The sequence below is a fragment of the Osmia bicornis genome, chromosome 14 (genome assembly GCF_907164935.1).
Source record: "Osmia bicornis bicornis chromosome 14, iOsmBic2.1, whole genome shotgun sequence".
NCBI classification, from domain to species: domain Eukaryota; kingdom Metazoa; phylum Arthropoda; class Insecta; order Hymenoptera; family Megachilidae; genus Osmia; species Osmia bicornis.
The window spans coordinates 3,558,360-3,577,540 of record NC_060229.1 but is presented as its reverse complement, the minus strand read 5'-3'; the positions used below and the strand labels follow the sequence as shown (position 1 = coordinate 3,577,540).

General features: G+C 46.7%; 2 protein-coding genes across 11 annotated transcripts in view; one reads left to right on the top strand and one right to left on the bottom strand.

Moving 5' to 3' along the window:
* LOC114878981 (protein abrupt) overlaps positions 1-562 on the bottom strand; it is a 56,694-nt gene extending 56,132 nt beyond the window's left edge. For 6 of the 10 annotated variants that reach the window (XM_029193402.2, XM_029193413.2, XM_029193416.2 and 3 more), the window contains exon 1: positions 125-415. The gene's annotated coding sequence lies outside the window, so the exon portion shown is untranslated. The other 4 variants (XM_029193403.2, XM_029193409.2, XM_029193411.2 and 1 more) reach the window with 4 other exon arrangements.
* Positions 563-4,367: 3,805 nt separating this feature from the next.
* Positions 4,368-5,652, top strand: LOC114878979 (WW domain-containing adapter protein with coiled-coil homolog). Its single transcript, XM_046288705.1, has 3 exons — positions 4,368-4,556; positions 4,628-5,119; positions 5,320-5,652. Exons 1-3 carry the CDS (start codon positions 4,368-4,370, stop codon positions 5,413-5,415), a joined length of 777 nt encoding a protein of 258 aa, XP_046144661.1. The 3' UTR covers positions 5,416-5,652.
* Positions 5,653-19,181: the final 13,529 nt, after the last annotated feature.

Genomic DNA, 19,181 nt, shown 5'->3' with positions numbered 1-19,181 from the left:
CGACTGACTGAATGGTTGGCTGGTTGACTGGCAGACGCACGCTCCTGTCGCGAGTCTACCGGCAAAGCCACTACGTTCCTCCTTCTTCGTCCGCGTTTCCGTTTTCAGACTTTTTTTTCCTCACACTCTTGGATTAGGTTCCGCGTCTCTGGAGGAACAACCGCTGTCCTTCCGGTTTCAGCACGCACAAGACAAACACTTCGTGTGCGTTCGCCGCATCAACCGAGAGGTATAGGTGGTCTGTCAGCCGCTATAGCTGCCAGATAGGTAGAGATAAACAACGAGGTCGTGTGTGTGTGTGTGTGTACGCGCGCGAGGCAGCGAGGAGATCGAGCGAACGAGCTAAGGCACCGCGCTACGATATATCCCGGATCGTACTTGGACCACGGAGCTGACGAGCAAACGTAAAAACGTGCACTACCGTCTCTCTCTCCCGGCTGCGACGAGCGAGGCGGTTAGAAACATCGAGCACGAACCTGATTGCGGGGCGGCGCACCGAATTATGGGCCGCTATGCGCTTTCGGCGGCTTCTCGCTCCCTCTCCTCCGTCTACGTCTCTCCTACTCTCACCTTTCGTCCTCCCTCTTGCTCTAACTCAGCTTTCATCCCCACCATCTGACTGTTCACTTGCCCCCACTTCTACTCATTCTACTCTCCCCCTCGTAGGACGTAACTACTCAACTCTCCCCACCATCGACGGACACATTGCTAGAGCGCGCTATAGTTACCCTCCCCTCCACTGTTGAGTATTGGCGCGGGCAGTAGCATTGCCCCTTGCGTCTGACTCTAAAGCTCTCACGCGAGAGCAACGTTGCCACCTTACGGCGTAGCTGCGGGGATGATGGACGTCGCGTCGCCTCGCGTCGGATGGCCGCGAGCCGCCAACGCACTCGCTTGCGCCGCGTCGACATCCTTCATCGTCTCGCTCGGTACAACACGCGCGCTTTACGATGCCATCCTCGCCTCTTCCGACCGGAAATCCCGCTATGCGACGCCCATCGCGCGACACCACGCGCTGTCTGACGATCCTCTTCGCGGTTGATCGATGATCGGATAATGCGCTACGCTTTCAGGTAGAAAGGGTTGCGCCCGAGGGGTGAGATGACTTTCGATGAACGGATCGACCGGGAAAGTTTTCAGTATTAGACAAAGACGAGTAAATAGAAAGGGTGCTGAATGAAACATTGATCTTCTTAAGGGAGACATTTGTGATCGATGCAGAATGATTTTTTAAGTATCGTTGTTCTTGGATTTGAACGATTACCGCTCGAAAAGAGTGACTTCCGATACTAACCACCAGCACGCAGCACTGCATAGCGATCCTCTTCACGCTACTGGCACGTTGTTTAACGATCAATAACGTTCGACCAGGCCATAGCTATTCGTCTAAAGTAGGCGCATCTTTATCGAAAGGTAGGGGTCGTTTCAGCCACCTCCGTGTTATCACTGAAGGTCGGTAAAGAGAGCTCTTCACGGAAGGGTGGAATCGCAAAAAGGGTAGTTTCTCTCGCGTAGAAAACTGCAGACTATTTCCTCTTTCGCGAGACGGCTTTCTTTCGTCGCGATTCTTTCACCCTCCGTCAGATGTCGGGGTGTCTCGCGGGTGATTGGGGTGGTAGCCGCACGATACCACTCGCGAAGCGCCACGAGTTTTGAATACCACAGCCCCAAATAAGTTCTAAGTGAAATTTCGTATTCGTTTATGAACTGAAACCACGAACATATGTTGCGTTCTACTAATTGCAACACCGTGTAATTAGTCTAGTTTTAGTCAGCTTAGCCTGTGGCATTTGGCGTAAGTTAATAACGAGTAATTAAACAAATGCGTCGCTCTTAATGACTGCTTGGCGGTAAACAGCTTAACGACGTACGCGTATCGTCGTTTCGAAACTGGCTTCGCGCAACGGCTTCCACGATAACGAAGCTACGTTGAACGATAAGCGAAACGATTCGTTCGTAACGCAATTTGTTTCAATTGTTCTGTCATATGCCGTTCGACCACTCGGAATTGAAACGTGTCATAACAGAAGTAACGTCGCGCGTCGTTTCAAGTTGGTATGCCGAGATTGTCCCCAATTCGAATCTATGGCTTGGATGACAAATGAATTAACATTTGCCGTTGGTTTTTTTTTAGACCCACTCTTTTTTGCGCACAAATCTTTCACTACTTATAGGATATACAGTAGCCGCTCGATAATTCACCGCCATCGTGAATCTAGAAGCGTCAATTGACCGCATGCATTCTTCGTAACCATCTGCCGGGCCCTCAGACGCAATTGTCGCAATGTATGCAATTGCAGCAAGGTCATCCCTTGACACCTAGACTCCGCGATCCCGGAAGATCCCCGGCGCATCTCCACCGAGGTGCTACTTACTCATCGATCTTCGATAGAAGCGGATCATTTCTGACTTGGTTGACGATGATCCATTGAAAGTGCTCGTGATGCACGATCGGGACAGGAATGATCGGTGAACGGACACGTAACCACGTGTCTGGCACCCTCACGCCAGTCGAGAAAGGCGCGTGTTGACGCGCCGCAGCGTAGCTCGCGTGCGCTGGCGCATGTGATCGATACTCAACATCGCCGGGCTTTTCGCGTCCCCGCGCGACGTCACGACACAAGAGCCGAGTAACACCGACAAAGGACGAGGCCGACCGAGACTGGCCGAGGTAGCGCGAGCCACGGTAGCAGCAGCCGTCGACGCGAGCACGGCCCCAACCGTCACCGTCGTTTCGACGTCGTGCACACTTTCTTGCCGCCGATCGTCCACGCGGAAATCAGTTCCCGTCACGAGAAACCCCGTTGCTCTTGGTCGGCTGCTTGTCACACGGTCTGGCTCGATTCACGGTGAACGCGAGCCGCGCGCGAAAGTGGTCCGAGTGGTGTGTTCCTCTCTTGACTGGAAAGGTCGCGTTACGAGTACTCCGGGTCGAACAGAAACTGGTAAGTATGTTCTGATCACCTGTGTACCCTGAGCTTTTATCCAAAATCCAATTTGACTGTGTGCTTTTTTCGAATCGCCTCATCTATTCCAGGCTAGAGCGATCGTTTCCTTGTACACTGCAATTCGAAGAAATTAATTATCTGTAAAAACAACGTTCGATGAGTGGATCGACGCGTCTGACGGTCGATCTGACTCGTGACGGTTCATCCTATTGTCACGTAACATGGTTCTTTTTTTATAGAATCGCTTAGCGAGAGGTAGAGGGAAGACGAAGGGGTGTCTGAGATAGGGTTGATTTTTTTTCTGTAGAAAAATGACGGAAATAGTCGAGTGTCTCTGGCGTGTCTGACCAGTGACGAGCCGCAACCCCTTTAGGTCGCAGCGCAGCTGAGCTCGACCGGGCGCGACCCACAACCCTACATTCGCGGTCTGCGGCGTGACCTAACCTCAACTCACCCCACCTTGGGTGAGCTTCGTTGCCACCCTCTCTCCTTCGATAGACTGGCGCGCCGGGGACGACTTTACGCACCGGTTTATCGTTTGATTTCACGCCAGTTAACGCGTCGTTTCTTTCGCTTCGAGGACGTTCCTTGCTGGTCCGCGATCCGCTTTTCGATATCACCGTCAATTTACGGATCAACTTGTCAAGGTAACGGTGCACAACAGCCATAACATTCGAACGGTCTGACCTTGGCAGAGTGGAGTCCGCGTCAATCACTATCAACTGACATTACGCCTCCCGGTTGGGGATACCTTAATTAAGGACAGTCAATTGGACGTACAAATATCGGTCACGCTATCGTTACAACGATTACGACGATGTGTGAATTAGTTGGGTGTGAATATTCGCGATATTTTGTAATATGTATTATTTGTTTTAATCAATGCAGCGTGATGATTGTATCCAACATTTTCTTCGATTCCTTTGAATTTAATTAAAAATTTAATGGCTGTCATTGTATAACGATTTATGAAAGCACAATAATCATTCCGTTCCTCGATTTATAACGTAATACGATGATCGTGTTAATAGGATTTCGCGAACGCGAGCGATGGAGAGGAAAAAATGTAAACTTCAAAGGACGTCGATGAAACGTTGGGTATATCGCGAGCTGGGACAATGCGGCATATAGCACGTGTAGTTGTGTCAAAATTGCTTGGTTCACTAAATTTAAATCGAATTAACCGGCGCAACGTATGGCAACGGCGTGGAAATTGAATTTACATCTTACATGGTTGCGCCAGTGGCGTCAGCGTCTGCGAAAACTGTAGATTCGTTTTTTGGCATCCTTCGTGCAAAAGACACATTTATGATATGTTCATGCACCGTTGATCTACATTAAATTACTTCATCCCGGATAGTTTCAGCCGATCAACCATCTTCTGCCAAGCGTTTCAGAGTCTGGGGTAGATTAAAAACGATGACGTTACCCACTTGCCTCTGTTTACAGAGTCACTCGAAGCATTCAGCGAACCACGAGATCTTCAGCCGCCACTCTGCCGCTACTTCCGGTCCGTCCATCACCGCTCCGTCTCCGCCAGCCGCGAAACATCGGATCGAGAGAAATCGAGGAAAAGGATCTCGCGAGGAGGTGATCGCGTGGCAAGGGGTTAGTGAAAGCAGCAGAGTCGTGTCGTGAGGGGTCCAAGAAGCGTAGCCTTTGGGTGTGATGTGGAGGAGCCCCCCGGGGGGCCGCGGGGGCAGGAGGTTCGAGGCAGATCGGTCGTGAGGGCCCCAGGCACGGCTCGGTTGCCCCGCGGCGAGGTCGCCGGAGGGGCGGAGGAGGAGGTAGGATGGTGTGACCTCCGACGTTATCCCGCCCGACGCGGAGGTGGTGCTGGAGGTGGCGGAGGCGGTGGTGGAGGAGGTGGCGGTGGAGTCGAACAGCTGCTGCTCGACTCGGAGGAGGAGGAGCCGACGGCGATGTCGAGGCAGCTTCGCGGTGAACGGGACCACGTGAGCCGTTGCGACCTCCGAGAACAGCGCGACCTCCGCGACCTTCGGGACCTGCGCGACATCAGGGATCTGAGGGATATCAGGGACCTCCGGGACGTTCGGGACATTAGGGACGACAGGGAGAGACACGGTTCCGGCAGACACCATCGGGACGAGTACCTGGATTACGATCACCATCCCACCGCTGCATCCACCTCGGCACTTACCAATAACCCGGTGAGTCTATTATCCGATTGCTGATCGATGTGATTGATCAAACGCATCGATCTTACGAGGGTTGATTTTCTCTGATTTTCATGAAACTTGGAGACACATCTTTTTAGTCTCAAGTGTTATATTTTTACCCCTTCATGGACAGTACTCTAAGGAACGATTGACACGAGGGGGTGATAATATAGATACTGTTATCGGGGTAGGTTCAAAGAAGGTCCGACAGAGAGCAAGCAAAAGAGTGTCACAAAAGGGTGGGTTGTTTAATTCCGTCTCGAGGCCAAGGTTTCGTGGTGAGGTAACGAAAGACTGCGGTTATCAAACGGTCGCAGTTACATATCGAATTCAATAAAATTTATGTAACTCATTGGTTGCGTAGAGAGTTTACGAAAGGGAACGCAAGATGAATTGTACGATAAATGCATATGATCTACGTGCACGTACATAGATTTATCTATTATCACTCTAAGACAAATTGCATCGTGTTTAACCGTGTTATCTCCTACGACTGATAACGAGATCTTTGAACCTTTGCAAGAAAAAAATGCCGAACAATGCAAATAAAGATAATTTCTACTTTGAAGATTCCAACTTACTCATCACAAATCTGTCCCTTCTATGTAAAGAAGCAATATTACAAAGCTGGAGGCTATTTGTATGATAAAAATTCACTCTGAATTTCTCCGAGACATTTCTATTGGGTAAAAAGAGGGTGATGGATGTTGCAGAACGCGTCGTCAGGTATGAAAATTTCAGGGGGCAATAACCACGCGTTTTGGAAGCTTCGCAGAAAGCTTCAAAAGAGAAATCTCGGTACAAATTGCCGTTCGAAATATTTTCCCCTTAATATTTCGCCCACTTTATATTGCGTAACATCACCCGACGGAAATTCTATTTTCTATATGGCGCACGATTCGATGCTAATTTTGTCATAATTTATACCATCGAAGGTATTACGTCCACGTCGTTTGCGCAACGGCACGGAATAATACGTCGAATGCAAATATTGACTTGCCCAATTGGTGTTAATTTATCATTTACAAACGAATAAATGAAACACAACGTGATAAGAGATGAATATTAAAATTAAAAAAAAAAAAACAATTCTAGTTTATATTTGAACGACCTATGTGTCTGACACGTAACGCAGAGAATTCTAGGAAACTAGTTCACTGGGAGGGAAAGTCTATTCGACTTGCTCCAGAAAGAATTGAATACCGCAGGAACGAACGGTTGAACGAAAGAAAATGAAAGATGGACGACGTGTCTGATCAAAGCGCGTTCTCGTTGCTCGTCCTCCCTGATATACCCACGCTATCCTCCGTGACCACGGTCTTCATTTAGCTCCTCTGCATCTTTCATAGGGGCTAGTTCGTAGAAGCGAACACCGCAGAGCATGGTCGGTGCCTCTCATTTGCAGCTGCATTCACTGGGTCGGCTGGGTTGGCTTTCTTGCCGACGCAATCGCGCATCCTCTCGAGGGTCAGAAGTGCTAATGAGACAGACACGAGAGATGATGGGGTAGAAAATGGAATCGAGCCTCTTTGAAACGCTTCTTTTTTAACGCCGGTGAACAGTGGCGTGGTGCACAGGAGAGACACAGGAAACTGGGCCACGTTTTGTTCGCCAAGGTCGATCTGAAAAGATTTTAATAGCGTTACTCGGTTCTACCCGGTCCCACGACGAGGACCGACCGAGTGTCGTTGAAGTAACCCCACGCTCGTTTCGGGCAACGAGTTCGGAAGCTTTTAATTATCCTTCGCAATGCAGCCAAATCGAATGCAGTTTTGCAACGAAATTAAAAATGAAAAAGAAATCCATTGGTCTGTCACTTTGTACACGGGATTCCGTAAACATTTAAAATAATGTGAAATAAAACACGTTTCACGTGTGACAATTTCAAACCTGCCACTATCTTTTACGATTCTGTATCTTATTTTTAAAAAAATTCAATTTGGACAGGCCCATTGCGAGGATTAATTGTAACAGGCGCAGAGGCAATAAAGAGACATTAATGAATTGTATTACCTTGCAAGCTGTCCGCGCGATGATGCAAGAAAATCAACCTGGACACACATTGAACTGATTTATTCGTTTACTTTCCATTCGGTATGGAAATCAGTTTACAACATGTTGCTCATTACGCGTGCCAGCTCGCTCGAAAACAGACTTGTTTAACGTCCAGAATTATTAACATTTACGAAACAGCAAATATTTGCATTAACTGTAATCACTTTGCAGCCATTTCGTTGACATTTTAACAATAATGTAAGACCAATGGTGACAATTTTTTTTCTTTTTTAATTTTCATTTAATTATTCTGTTATATTAAGTTCGAGGGATTGGACGATCTTCACGCCAGCCAACGTGTTAATCGATATTCTTTTGCATGGTTCCGGTATCAATCACCAAAGTATTTATCACCTGGGGTTCCTCTGTTATCTCGATCGCGTCCGTGTTCCACGCTTTATAATCGTACACCTATAATCATGCAAATCAGCGGGCGTGCGTTAAAACACAGCTATATAACTATCGGTCCCGATAATCGCGCGAGCTTAATCGAGACTTTCCTGCACCCGTGTGTGCACGGCCAATTATCGATCATTTCTCATTGCTGGAACGCGTCGGCGTTGTTTGCGAGGCAAACGATTAATTGTAGAAATTGAAAATCATTCTTCGAAATTCATATACCGTATTGTCGTTTGGAAAATTGGGACAGCTGGGATTGCGAGTCGATAATCGATGATCGATTTCAAAATTTTCAAGCTCGATCGGAAGCGCAGGTTGATGCACCGAGCGTGCGACGAATGCGAATAAAATTTTGCATATTTATGAAAGGCGTGCATCGATACGTTACATTCATATTCAAGCCACCCATCTACGTCATTATTTACTCTCGCCGTTTTCCACTCAATTGTTAGTTGATTCCACGGAGTGCTTGGATAGAATATCATTTTCCACCTCCTGTCGCGGCCAGTGCATAATGTTGAATAAAACTGCGCGCTTCTTCGTTGACTAATGAATATTAACTCCATAACGAAGGAGTCTCTTATTTTGAAGGAGTTTTCCAGGAAAGAGAAATAACGTATTTTCCAACTGGTGTCAACTCAGAATTCCTCCGAGAAATATTTATAATCCGCTTCTTTTCAGTGGAAATTGCTTATTCCATGAAATCCAAAGCCGATGTCCCTTCGTTTGTCGATATTGTGTACAATCAAAGCACTCGTCGGTGAATCTCGAGATGCCTTCTCTGGTCGCAAAAATCGATCAAGTTTTCCTCGCCTGGTGTTTCAATCCAGGTTAGAAGAACCGTGACAAGGATGATCCTTGCTTGACCCAGATCCACGGCGTCGGATATATCCTGTCGCCTCGAGTGTCCCAGGACGTTTAACGAAACTGAAAATCAAGGCTCAAACGCGATATGGAAAGCGAGGCGAAAAATTGCTGTTTGAATCGAAATACACGGTGGCCTCGTTTCAACGGCGCCTCGTCATTCATTTCAAAGCGTGTAATATCTTTCCCCTCGTAAACGTTGAATCGTTGTGGATATCTGTCGTTGTTAAAAAGTTTGCGCACTACAGACGTAGGAACACTGGCTGTTGGCATTATGCTTGTTCGTAACGCACGTGCCCTATAACTCACGCTTTTCTTCATTAAACTCGGGGACGGGTAACCGTTAAGAAAAATAATTCTCTAGCTCGCCGGAAAATGAGAAAAATCCGGAGAAACAAACGACGACCAGCGTCGTAGGTTACTTCGAACTTTACATAAAAATTTATGAAAAGTTTCATTATCGCAACGTATAAATTTGCAAGATCAGCGTTGCAGTAAGAATTATGAAGATTCGATTAATTTTATCTCTAAGATAATTCGCTACCGCGAACGAATCCTACCACCCACGCGGACTTCAAAGAAGTTCTTCGATCAGCAGATCTCATCTGGTCGGAGTCTGGGATCGATTATCGCGTACCAGATAGCCGTCGAAGTGCGTCACACGCTAAAAGATTCAGCAGCACCGACCACGTAAATAGCTCCTCCTCGGTTCAGCCTCTGCGGGCTGCATCGATCTAACTGCATCATTCGATGCAACTAGGCACGCGTAGTCGTCCGGTTTACGTGGAAACACTGCGATAAATTTTCCCTGGTGAAAAACAAAAACCGTTTCATCGTCGAGAGGGTAGACGCGGTTGCTCGGAGCGTCGATCGATATCAGCTCGACGCGTGTAGGCAAACGAGGAGAGTTCAGCTCGAGGAGTTCGTCAGGCTAGTGGGTCTTCGATGGTTGCACGGGTCTCCAGACCCGGTTCCATCGAATATAGGTCAGTGTACAAGGCGGCAGGAGCAAAAGAGCAGAGCAGACTTTTAGCCGTGAGCACGGCACGATCGTCCCGATGCGAGCCGGAGCGTGCTGGCCCGTAGTCTGCTAACGGCCAAACGGGTTTGCACAGGCGTTCCCTTCCTCTTTCCTCTTTTTTTCTTTATCCTCCCGTTTCCTTTTTGCCGACGAAAGGATTCCTCCTTCAGACGTGTCTTTCGCTCGGATAGGATCGCTCGATTCACCGTCGAAATTATTGTTAATGGACCGCTCGTGGTGCGCTCCGCGACTCTACTACCAAACCGGTCGATCTTTTTCACCGCGATGGAATCCGCGTCTCGCTGCCTCGCGATAGTAATTAAACGTTCCTTTGTTCTAACCTGTCGCTCTGCCAAATGTTAAAATCAACGAAGATCGCGTATGAAGTCTGGTCAGATCACTTTATCTGTAAACACAGTGTTCCAGGATTTTCCTATGAAAAATGACATTTCTTGTTCGAAACAGAGTCGTCGATCGGGTCATCATTTTTATCCTGTCACGAAGGCCGCGAAAGATCGCCGCGATAAAGGATACAGCGACAAATTCTCTGGTCCTCCCTTACAAAACGAATGGAACGTAGAAACGTAGGTGGTGAGGGAAGAACGGAGCGGACGCGGGATAAAAAGGAGGCAAAGGAGCAGTGTATGAGAGGAGGTACGGGACGTGATCGCGAGGCAAGACCCGGCCCTTTGTTGTCCTAGGCTGGTAGGCTTTCGGTCCACTTCTAGACTGTGTTTTGTTACAGCACGCCATAGTTACACTCTTTCTTTCCTCCCTCCAAACGGCGCTCCTTAAACACGTTTCTAAGCCGACGTTCCTGCGTCCTTCGTCCTCCATCGCCCTTCCTCGCCCTCGGCCTGCACGCAAACAGACGCAGCGGAGGGTTACAATACGGCTGCTAATGTAGGATCGCAGACGCTCGAAGCGAAGGACCGGGCGCGAACCTACGTCGGCGACGACGGCGATGGCTGCGTTTACCGCGTACACCTGCGGAATTAGTCGCGAAGGTGAAAAAAGGAGGAGGAAACGAGACTAGACGGCGTCCGCGCGCCTCCGAAATTGCAGAATTATTATTTTTCTTGGAAGGGTGTTAGCTAAGTGTCGTCAGGCTGGTATTAAAAGCCATGACTTTCGGTGTCATTTGAAAACATATCCCCTAAGAGAAGATCCCTCGAGGCTCCGCGACTTCCCTTTTCCCCCGTTTGCCCTTTGGCTATGAAAAAAAAAGAAACGAACACTCGCTGGCTCGTGCACCCTCTCTTCCTTTGCACCTGATCGGACGAGCCTACGACTGGCCGCTTAATTGGAAAGATCCACGAAGATCGAGCATTGTTTGCGGACAAGAGTCGCGTGAAACACGCGAGCCAGGAATTTCTCTGGTAGTCAGTGGCCGAGTCGGCGTATATATTCGACCGGTCGATCTGTAGTTCGAGGCGTAATAGAAGTTAACGCCGTGGTTTGAGGTATTCGATAACGCCGGCGAGCGGTCTTGGAATAATTATCGGAGCGCAGGTGGCGCGACACGAGAAATTGGAGTTTCCGGTCCGTCTGGAATGCCATCCGGCTGAACGCGGAATAATACCTGCGAGGCTTTCGCCCCGGTGTAAATGCAATTTTGATGTTGAGGTTTCGCGATATGGAAATAACCGCGGGAATCGTGTCTCGATTTCTTGCCTCCTCGTTCGAAGGGTATATTACTTAGATAAAAGCGGACAGTTTCGTTGAAGATTCTTATTGAACGAGATAGCAACGACGTTACATTGCTTTTGGGCTAAAAATACATCCTCTGATATTGGGGAATCGTACGAAAGTTGTTTTAGAAATAATTCTTCAGTATATTAATCTCTTGCGCTAAACGTGCACACCACGTTTGAATAAAACGAAAATTTCAAAGTTTAATAAATTAAACTTGTCACTGATTACTTTTTCATCGTCGATAGCGAGCTGTGTGTATTATTTAACGTTATTTCCTCGTTGAAAAAGCATATAACTCACGGGATAAACTCACCGTCACGTCTCACTGAACTTCCGTTTGCTCCTTGCGTCGAACGATAAATCATTACTCTCGCCTTGGACTGGGTTATTGGTGGATTAGTTGCACAACGCTGTTTATTCCTTTTATTTCTCTCTGTTCTACCTGTACGATAGTAACGCGAGGGCAATTAAACTTATTTACGTAGCACGATATCGATATCGAGCATCAGAAAGCCTAACTACGCGTGGGATTTAAAAAAACAATGGTCCAGAAATCGATAATTAATTCATCCCTCTTACCACGCTTCGATACCCATAATATCGACCGTAACTATTCTCGACACTAGGTAATATTAGGTCGTCCCATTAGTTCGTGTCGTTTTTTATATTCGCGTACGGAATAAAATATTAAATCTGCTTTTAAATATTTTTTTTAGAGACATTACGACAGGAGTCGATGAGATGACCTAATAACAATTACCGTTTCGATCATTCAGTTCCAAAAATACTCGATTTCCTTTTGGTCATTCGCGGTTGGCACGAATAAAGGATGATCTTTGCGGTTCGCGTGATACACCGAGCATCCTGATACAATGACAAATGAAAAATAAAATGTAAAAGTAATGGAAGTAGAGGAGGGAAGTTAACAAGGATCGAGACGATAGATGGACAGGAGAGAAGGAGACGGAAAGAAGGAGGACTCGAAGGATCCTTACGTAAAATATCGCGCGGCTATCCGCAGGACGGTCGGCCGAATATTATTTCGCCTCGTAAAGATCCTGATGAGCGTCGGCCCGGGATTATTTAATGACGCGTGTATCTTCGCGTCGGTGCACGAGGCTCGTTCCTGGCAGGTATAAAGGTATAAAGGTAAGTAGGGTGAGAGACGAGCGACGTCGACGGGGGAGGGTATGGCAAGTCTGGTCAGGTATGCCAGTGCTCGGCCAGTTACACACCATCGAAAGATTTACGCGTGTATGAGTGGGTGGAGAGAAGAGAGAATCGTAGATGCAAGCCGCGCAACCGTAGCTGGACGAGCCTCGAGGTCTTCACGACTTGAAGCTCGTAGCAAATGACAGGGGATCGGGAGGGCTAACTTTCCGTCCCTTTCTATCCGCTAACCATCCTCCAAAGTGTCCGTCCAGAAGTCTCGTACCCTCTCTCTTTGCCCGTCTGTCCGTCTCTTTCAAAGGGAGAGCAGAGTTCCTTTCTCAGGTAAATCGAAACAGGTACCACACCGTGGCCGACGTTTTTACCAATACCAACACCGTCCTATCCTGCCGAACGTCGATCCACGGATAGAGAAAGATTTTTAGGATGGATGAGGGGGCGTTTTTCGGTTCCACCCGCTCTCGAACGTTGATTTTTACCGTGTGTTTAACGCTTATAGAGGTACCTCTGCTAAAAATACGTAGAACGCGGACTGAGACGCGTTCATCTACTCTCCTGCCTGTGTGAACGTATTCTCACGGAATGCACAGTGTTCATTCGCTCAATTATTCTTAGAGATCCCCTTTTTCGGATCTCCATGCGATGACACCAATTGAATTCCACCGATTTCTGAAATAATTAAACGAGGGTATAAATTATGGGAACTGCGTGTAACTTGAATTTTCTCTCCAATTACTTCACCTGTCTCTCATACTTCCGATCGTTACGTTCGATGCACAAAGTCCATGGACACGCTTCGATTGCCTCGAAAAACGAAAAGAAAGAAACTCGACTATAACCCTGTGTACCTCATTTCGAGATTCCACGGACGCTTTATCATAGGAAATCTTCGGTCGCCCTCTTTGCTCGCGGCCGGGAACACAGGGTTCGGGGATGGCTACCTGACGCGTTCAGGGATGAAGGATCTTTGAAAGGATCTCCGGAGAAAAGAGAAACGCAGAAGGTAGACATTAGTGACACTTCATTAAGATAATTCTCCGACGAATCCTGGTTTTCGGCTTCTACCGCCCTTTCCTTCTTCCAAATCTTAGGAATCTGATACTACAAATCAATTTCATTTTGAAATTCAATAGATTGACCCAATTCTCTGATCGTTGATTCAATTTTTAATGGAAGCACCCGGCAACAAATGGGTTGATCCACGTAAAACCGAAAATCCGTGAAACACGCGACCGGTATCATCTCGTAACAGGCATTATCTGGTGGATCCTCCTCGTGCAGGTTTCGCTAATCTAATTCGTCGAACAGATTATCCGTCTGCGTACGACTATGGACAATTTCTGTCCGAATGAAACGCAGCTGCAGCCACGTTTCGACGAGGATGCCTCTACCGACCGTAATTATTAATCGTTCTACGGGCGTAAGGGGTTTCGCGAAAAGAAGACGAGCATGAAGGATCAGGGACGTTGAAGGGCGAGGAGGTGTACGCTGTCTTGTGCACGAAATTGGTCGGTGACTAGCAGACGAGGCGGATAGCTCGCGAGCAATTTGGCGGCTGGTAACGAAGGGCCTGCGAAAACAAAGGATCGTCCTCGGTTCGGCCAATTGTTGCATTATTCATGCGTTTCTAGCAAGAAGCGGTCGTAAGCCATGCCCAGCCCCAGGACTCTACTCTGCTTCGCTCTACCTATCTCTCTCTTTTCTGCCTTTTCGAAAATTCATTTTGTTCCCTTTCGGCTGGCTTAGACGCACCATTAGTGCGCCAGCAGCGTGTATGGCTCGCTTCCACTACCTTGATTACGAGACTAGAAGACCTTCGGGCTTGAAACTAGTTCCCTTTTCCTTGTCTCAGAGATTGTGTCAAAAATTTTGACTTAGGTCCCAGGCAATCTGATAGTATTGATAAGAGACGAATTAGGATGAAGAAGAGTTAAAAAAGATGGATGTATTAATTACTGTATCGATGAATTCAAAAATTATTTAAATGTTATTTAAAACTTGTTTTCCTTTGTTTAATTGCCAACTGCTTGATCAAGTTGTAAATTATCCACTTGTGTTACAAAATCTAATGGCAATAAATAATATCGTTTAAGCAGTATCGTGGAATGTCGTAACATAACATACTTTGAGATTCGTTTTATTGCTTTTCAGTGGTCTTGCACAAATACCCTTCATTATATAATTCCCTGATAGCGTTTGGTTCGTGTAGCATTAGGTGAAAAAACCTTAATTATTTTTACAATGATTATCTTAAGCTATCGATCCCGGTCTAATTAATTAAATTCATTTTTTCTTTTACTGCTCACGGATATTGTGAGATTATCTAACACACGGGTGATAGAATCTGAATTTACGACAGGTTTTAGAAGGCGATTCTTAATACATTTGATGGTTGAATTCTTCAAAAGAATCATGTTCTTCAAACTTATCCCAAGAAATTCGTATTTCTTGGTTCACACGAGACAGTGGCGGACGTCGTCGCGACGGAATCGTCGTTCTTTGGCTCATTTCGGCCCGTTAAATTAATTAATAAGACTGATTTGTTTCTTGTGCACCGCGTTGAGGCCGGGTTTTGCGTTAGTGGCGAGTCCTTTGACGGTCGGTACGATAAATATGGAGCAGCGTCTCGTCCTTTCCTCCGCATTCCTCGCTGCCCTGCCACCCTGTTCCCAGAAACCGCGACTTCTGAACCAACGTGATCGCGCGCGCAAAAAAAGAGCGATGCCGTCCGTTCGTCGCGGTATTTCGATCGCCTAGAATCGAGGGACAGAGAAAGAGAGGAAGAGAGTCCGGCTAAAGCGGCTTTCATTGCGGCAATAAGAATTCCAGAGGGTCGTTAAGCTCGCTGAAATCCACGGCATAACTTTCTAGGAACTTCTAGGAAGCCGTGCAACGCGCTGACGTTACAAAGAGTGGAAGCTGAGCCCTGACAACAGAGAGAAATAAAAAAAGAAACGTCCTGTTCGTTCGAAGGATTATTCCGGCTTGTAGGATCTTCCCTGAATAAAAAGCACATTTGTTGCTCGAACGTGCGACGAGTCAGGAACGATTCTAATCATAATGTGGTAGGAATTCATATTTCAGCATCATTTAGTTATTTGACTTTCGAAATTCGACGTAGACCCATTGAAAGCAGAAGAATCCGATTGTAATTCAGTCAATTGAACGTTCTACTCTGGAATATTAATGTAGGTCAGACGAAAAACCGTGCAATCCTTTCCTTCAACTTCGTTCTAATGGCAGATCCTGATGGTAAGCTGGTTCCAATACGGCTCGCTCGAAAAACCATCGACCAGTCGTCCCAGAACCCATGGAATTCGGCCAAACGGCAAACATTTGAATTCTACCGCGTAGAAGAAGCCTCGGTATCGATTATCCTCCGGCTTGCTTCGACCTCCATTTCGTTTTGGCGGGCCTTTATCCCGACCAAAGGGAGACGCGTCGCAAACATAACTCTTTCACCGAGCCTTTTTAACCGCTTCCTTCTGCGTTCGCTGCAATCGTCGTATGAAAAAGGGGAAATTATTTAGCGATCGCGGACGTTGGTGTAGGAAATAATTGTCGCGCAGCACGAGCTACGATAAAAGTATAATTTACCGTACGCGGTATCCACGGATTATGTAATTTCTGTCCGGGTTCCCTGGCGCGAGAGCCATCGAGCGAAACGCGAAGCAGAAGAATGATTCTATAAATTCCCCCGGTATCTTTATTACTCTGTACACGTACTATAACCTGATCTTTCTTTCTCTGTTTTTCCTCTCACCAGTCACGATCGGCTGCGATCCAGGAGCAGAGGGTCGTTTAAATTCCGTCGCGTTAAGTCGCTCGCGATCCAGGCTAACTGGGTATATCAGGAAGTCGCGGATCGAGCGAGACGAGACTCCCGTAGCGAGACATTTGGCGATTTAACCCTGTACAAAGTGTTCTTAGATCTCTGAGATGTGAGAATTGAAACTACCGACTTAGGGACTTGGACAGTTTTCGATCTGTCAACTCGTTCCTCGTGCTATACTTTGCTATGGGTACCAAGGATTCGTCCGGTAGCTGAATATTCCACCTAAACATTCTGAATAATTTTGAACGCTGATATGATTTCATACGGAAATAATCTTTATAAAATAAGCAGAAATATAAAAATGAAACGACTACTTATCTAAACCAGTTATTAGTTGAAGAAGAGAAAGAGAAAGGGAGACTCCGTGAGGTTGTTTGCTAATAAAGAATTTATAGTCCTCGTTACTGGTACGGTTTTCTACGAATTAACGTTGATTACCGAGCCGACGTAAAAAGCTAGAAAACACGATAGCCCGGCTACGCGCAGAAACCGATTAAACGAATTCATGAATAACTTAAGGCCGTTCGACTGGACGCACCTGCCCCTTCTCCTTCAACTTCTTATCCTGTCCTCTCTTTTTCTCTCCCCGGGCACCTAGGAATTTATTTCGAGCTCGTAAGATTGCGGATGGAACTGAAACACTGACACCTCTCCATTATCCTGTCACAAGACCGTATCATCCTATTGGTGAATCTACGAGAAAGGAAGAGAGGATGGGGAACGGTTCGAAAGCACGATTCATGAAAGGTGCAAAAATTTAAAAGGAAATCGTAAAGATCACGAAATTGTTTTACGTTCAGCCGCATCTCGAAGTGCAGCTATGAATTTGTCCCATGCGGAAGAAGGCGCACACGTTTTATGTCCGTTGTTGGAAGATTTACGGGATGTACGGGATACGTTACCTATTTGCTGAACGAGATGCTGCGTCCTGGTTGATGCTGAGGTCGTATGAAATGCTTGTCGTGATCGACGCTCGATGCTGGTGCATTCTTGCAATAAAATGCAACTGCATCTTTGCTCGAATATAGAGGGATAACGAGGACAAAGTGCAGGTGTTTCTTAACCCTCACATGGACAACAGTGTACTCAGGAAATTTCTACATTTCCTAAATTAAATAAAAAATGTTTAATTATTAAATTTTAATGGGTGACCACGCGATAAAGAGGCTCGTGCTGTGGCAAGCTGCTGCATAAAAGTTTCGAATCTCCAAGAATCAAAAGCAAAAGGAATACGATGAACGATATCGTAACAACGTTCGAGAGCCGAGGATAAATTAAAATCGCTATCTGCGGCGCTGGTAATCGATGCGAATTAATTGCAGGACACCCGGTACAAACAGGCTACGGAGCAATGCGTGAACCGCGAAGGAAACGATTCACAGAACTGGATTCGTCGGGCGGGCCGTTAATGAAGATAAAAATCTAATTAGCCGGCCATAAACGAACACGGGGAATCTTTTTTTAAGCCTGTCCAACCGACATGTAGCCCAGACGCAAATTCATGAGTTTCCTCGGCCAGCTCCACGGTAAAGAGGATCTTTTTCGATGCTGACGTCACGCGGGTGAGAATGCGGTCAGTCCGGATGGGACCCCACGATAGGTCCTAGGTGTACGGGAGTAGAAGATGCGATTAAAAGCGTTGCTTGCAACCGGGAGGAAAATTTTTTTCAACGTTCTTTCATCGATGAAGTGTATCTAAATTGATCAGCCAATGATTTGAAAATTTTCGAAATTCTAATTTTTAAAAAATCCAACATTTATAATTTCAATTTCTTCTTCTGCATAATTACCTACGTACGATAAACTTCTCCGGGGAATACCATAAGCGCATCAATAATCACTCGAATAAACATTAAGCAAAGAACAAAGGTGTGAGAGAGACAGGAAAGGTTTAGAAACCGATTACCATTTCCCTGCGTCGTTTTCTTCCGGCATGTCGGGAATCTTAATCCCGAAGGGGAACACACGGTTAAAGTGGCTTTAGGGACGCCCTTGTCGGACCTTATTAAGTACTTAGAGAGCATAAGGGACTTCTTGCTCCCCGGGTCCACGTTTAACCGTGCTCGAATTACCTTCTGTTACCATGCTGTGGCTTTCGAGCGACTGCACGAGAAAAAACCGGCTGAACGAACGAGAGACAATCGCCTTACCAAAATTAATAGGCGGAAATACAAGCAGCCAGGATTATTCCCTGTTTCGCCGTTAAGTCGACCGCTAGGTTGGCCAGGTGTCGATGCGTTGCACGAATCGACAGGAGTGAGAATTTCTTAGAACACGTGCCAGGCATGATGTTTCGCGGATAAATCGTCGTTCGCGGTGAACCAGCGAAATTTCGTTAATGGAAAGATAAGAATAATCAATCACGCTCCCGTTATGAACACCCTTCAAAGCAACGGCAGATTTGCTAAGAATAAATACATTACGCCATTATTATGTAACGTTTCTATCTCCTCAGTTTGATCCACAATGGTACAGGTAAAGATCAACAAAGATTATTGTATTTAATCAAGTTTTTGTGCCACTCGAGAATCTCTGATTGCTAATAAAGCGAGCGAACCGAGTGGATAAGAAAGATCCGTTCCAGTTAAGAGAATCTGTAGTTGGTCCATGACTGAATTTTGCGGCAGCTGAATGTCTATCCGGGCGTGATTCAAGGGGGTTGCATCGGTATAATAAAGCGTGGAAGGGGTGATCAACAGCGGGCACGCGCCACTGGCTCGGAAGAGCAACCCTTCATCGGGTTATCCTAGCCTTTCCAGCCCACGAACGATAATCTCGACCCCCTTCGGCGAGAGACGGTTTTCTCTGTCGCCTTGTACGCTTCGCGAAAGGCTGCTGAACCCTTGGACGTTGTTACAGTTACGTGACATAACACCTTGCCCCGTAATTTTCCCTTCGATGCACCGCTATTTAAACACGCCGATTGAAAGAGAGGGAAAAGGACGAAACCGGAGAGGGGAAGGAGAACGACCAGTTCATTACGCAACGAGAAGATCGTACGATTATCATAAACG

What these genes read in the sequence shown, in the direction of transcription:
- LOC114878979 (XM_046288705.1), top strand. Translation starts at nt 4,368, where the DNA reads ATGACGTTACCCACTTGCCTCTGTTTACAGAGTCACTCGAAGCATTCA. An exon ending in AGGTGATCGCGTGGCAAGGG is followed by an intron (nt 4,557 to 4,627) that starts GTTAGTGAAAGC and finishes GATGTGGAGGAG; the next exon opens with CCCCCCGGGGGGCCGCGGGG. An exon ending in CGGCACTTACCAATAACCCG is followed by an intron (nt 5,120 to 5,319) that starts GTGAGTCTATTA and finishes TTATCGGGGTAG; the next exon opens with GTTCAAAGAAGGTCCGACAG.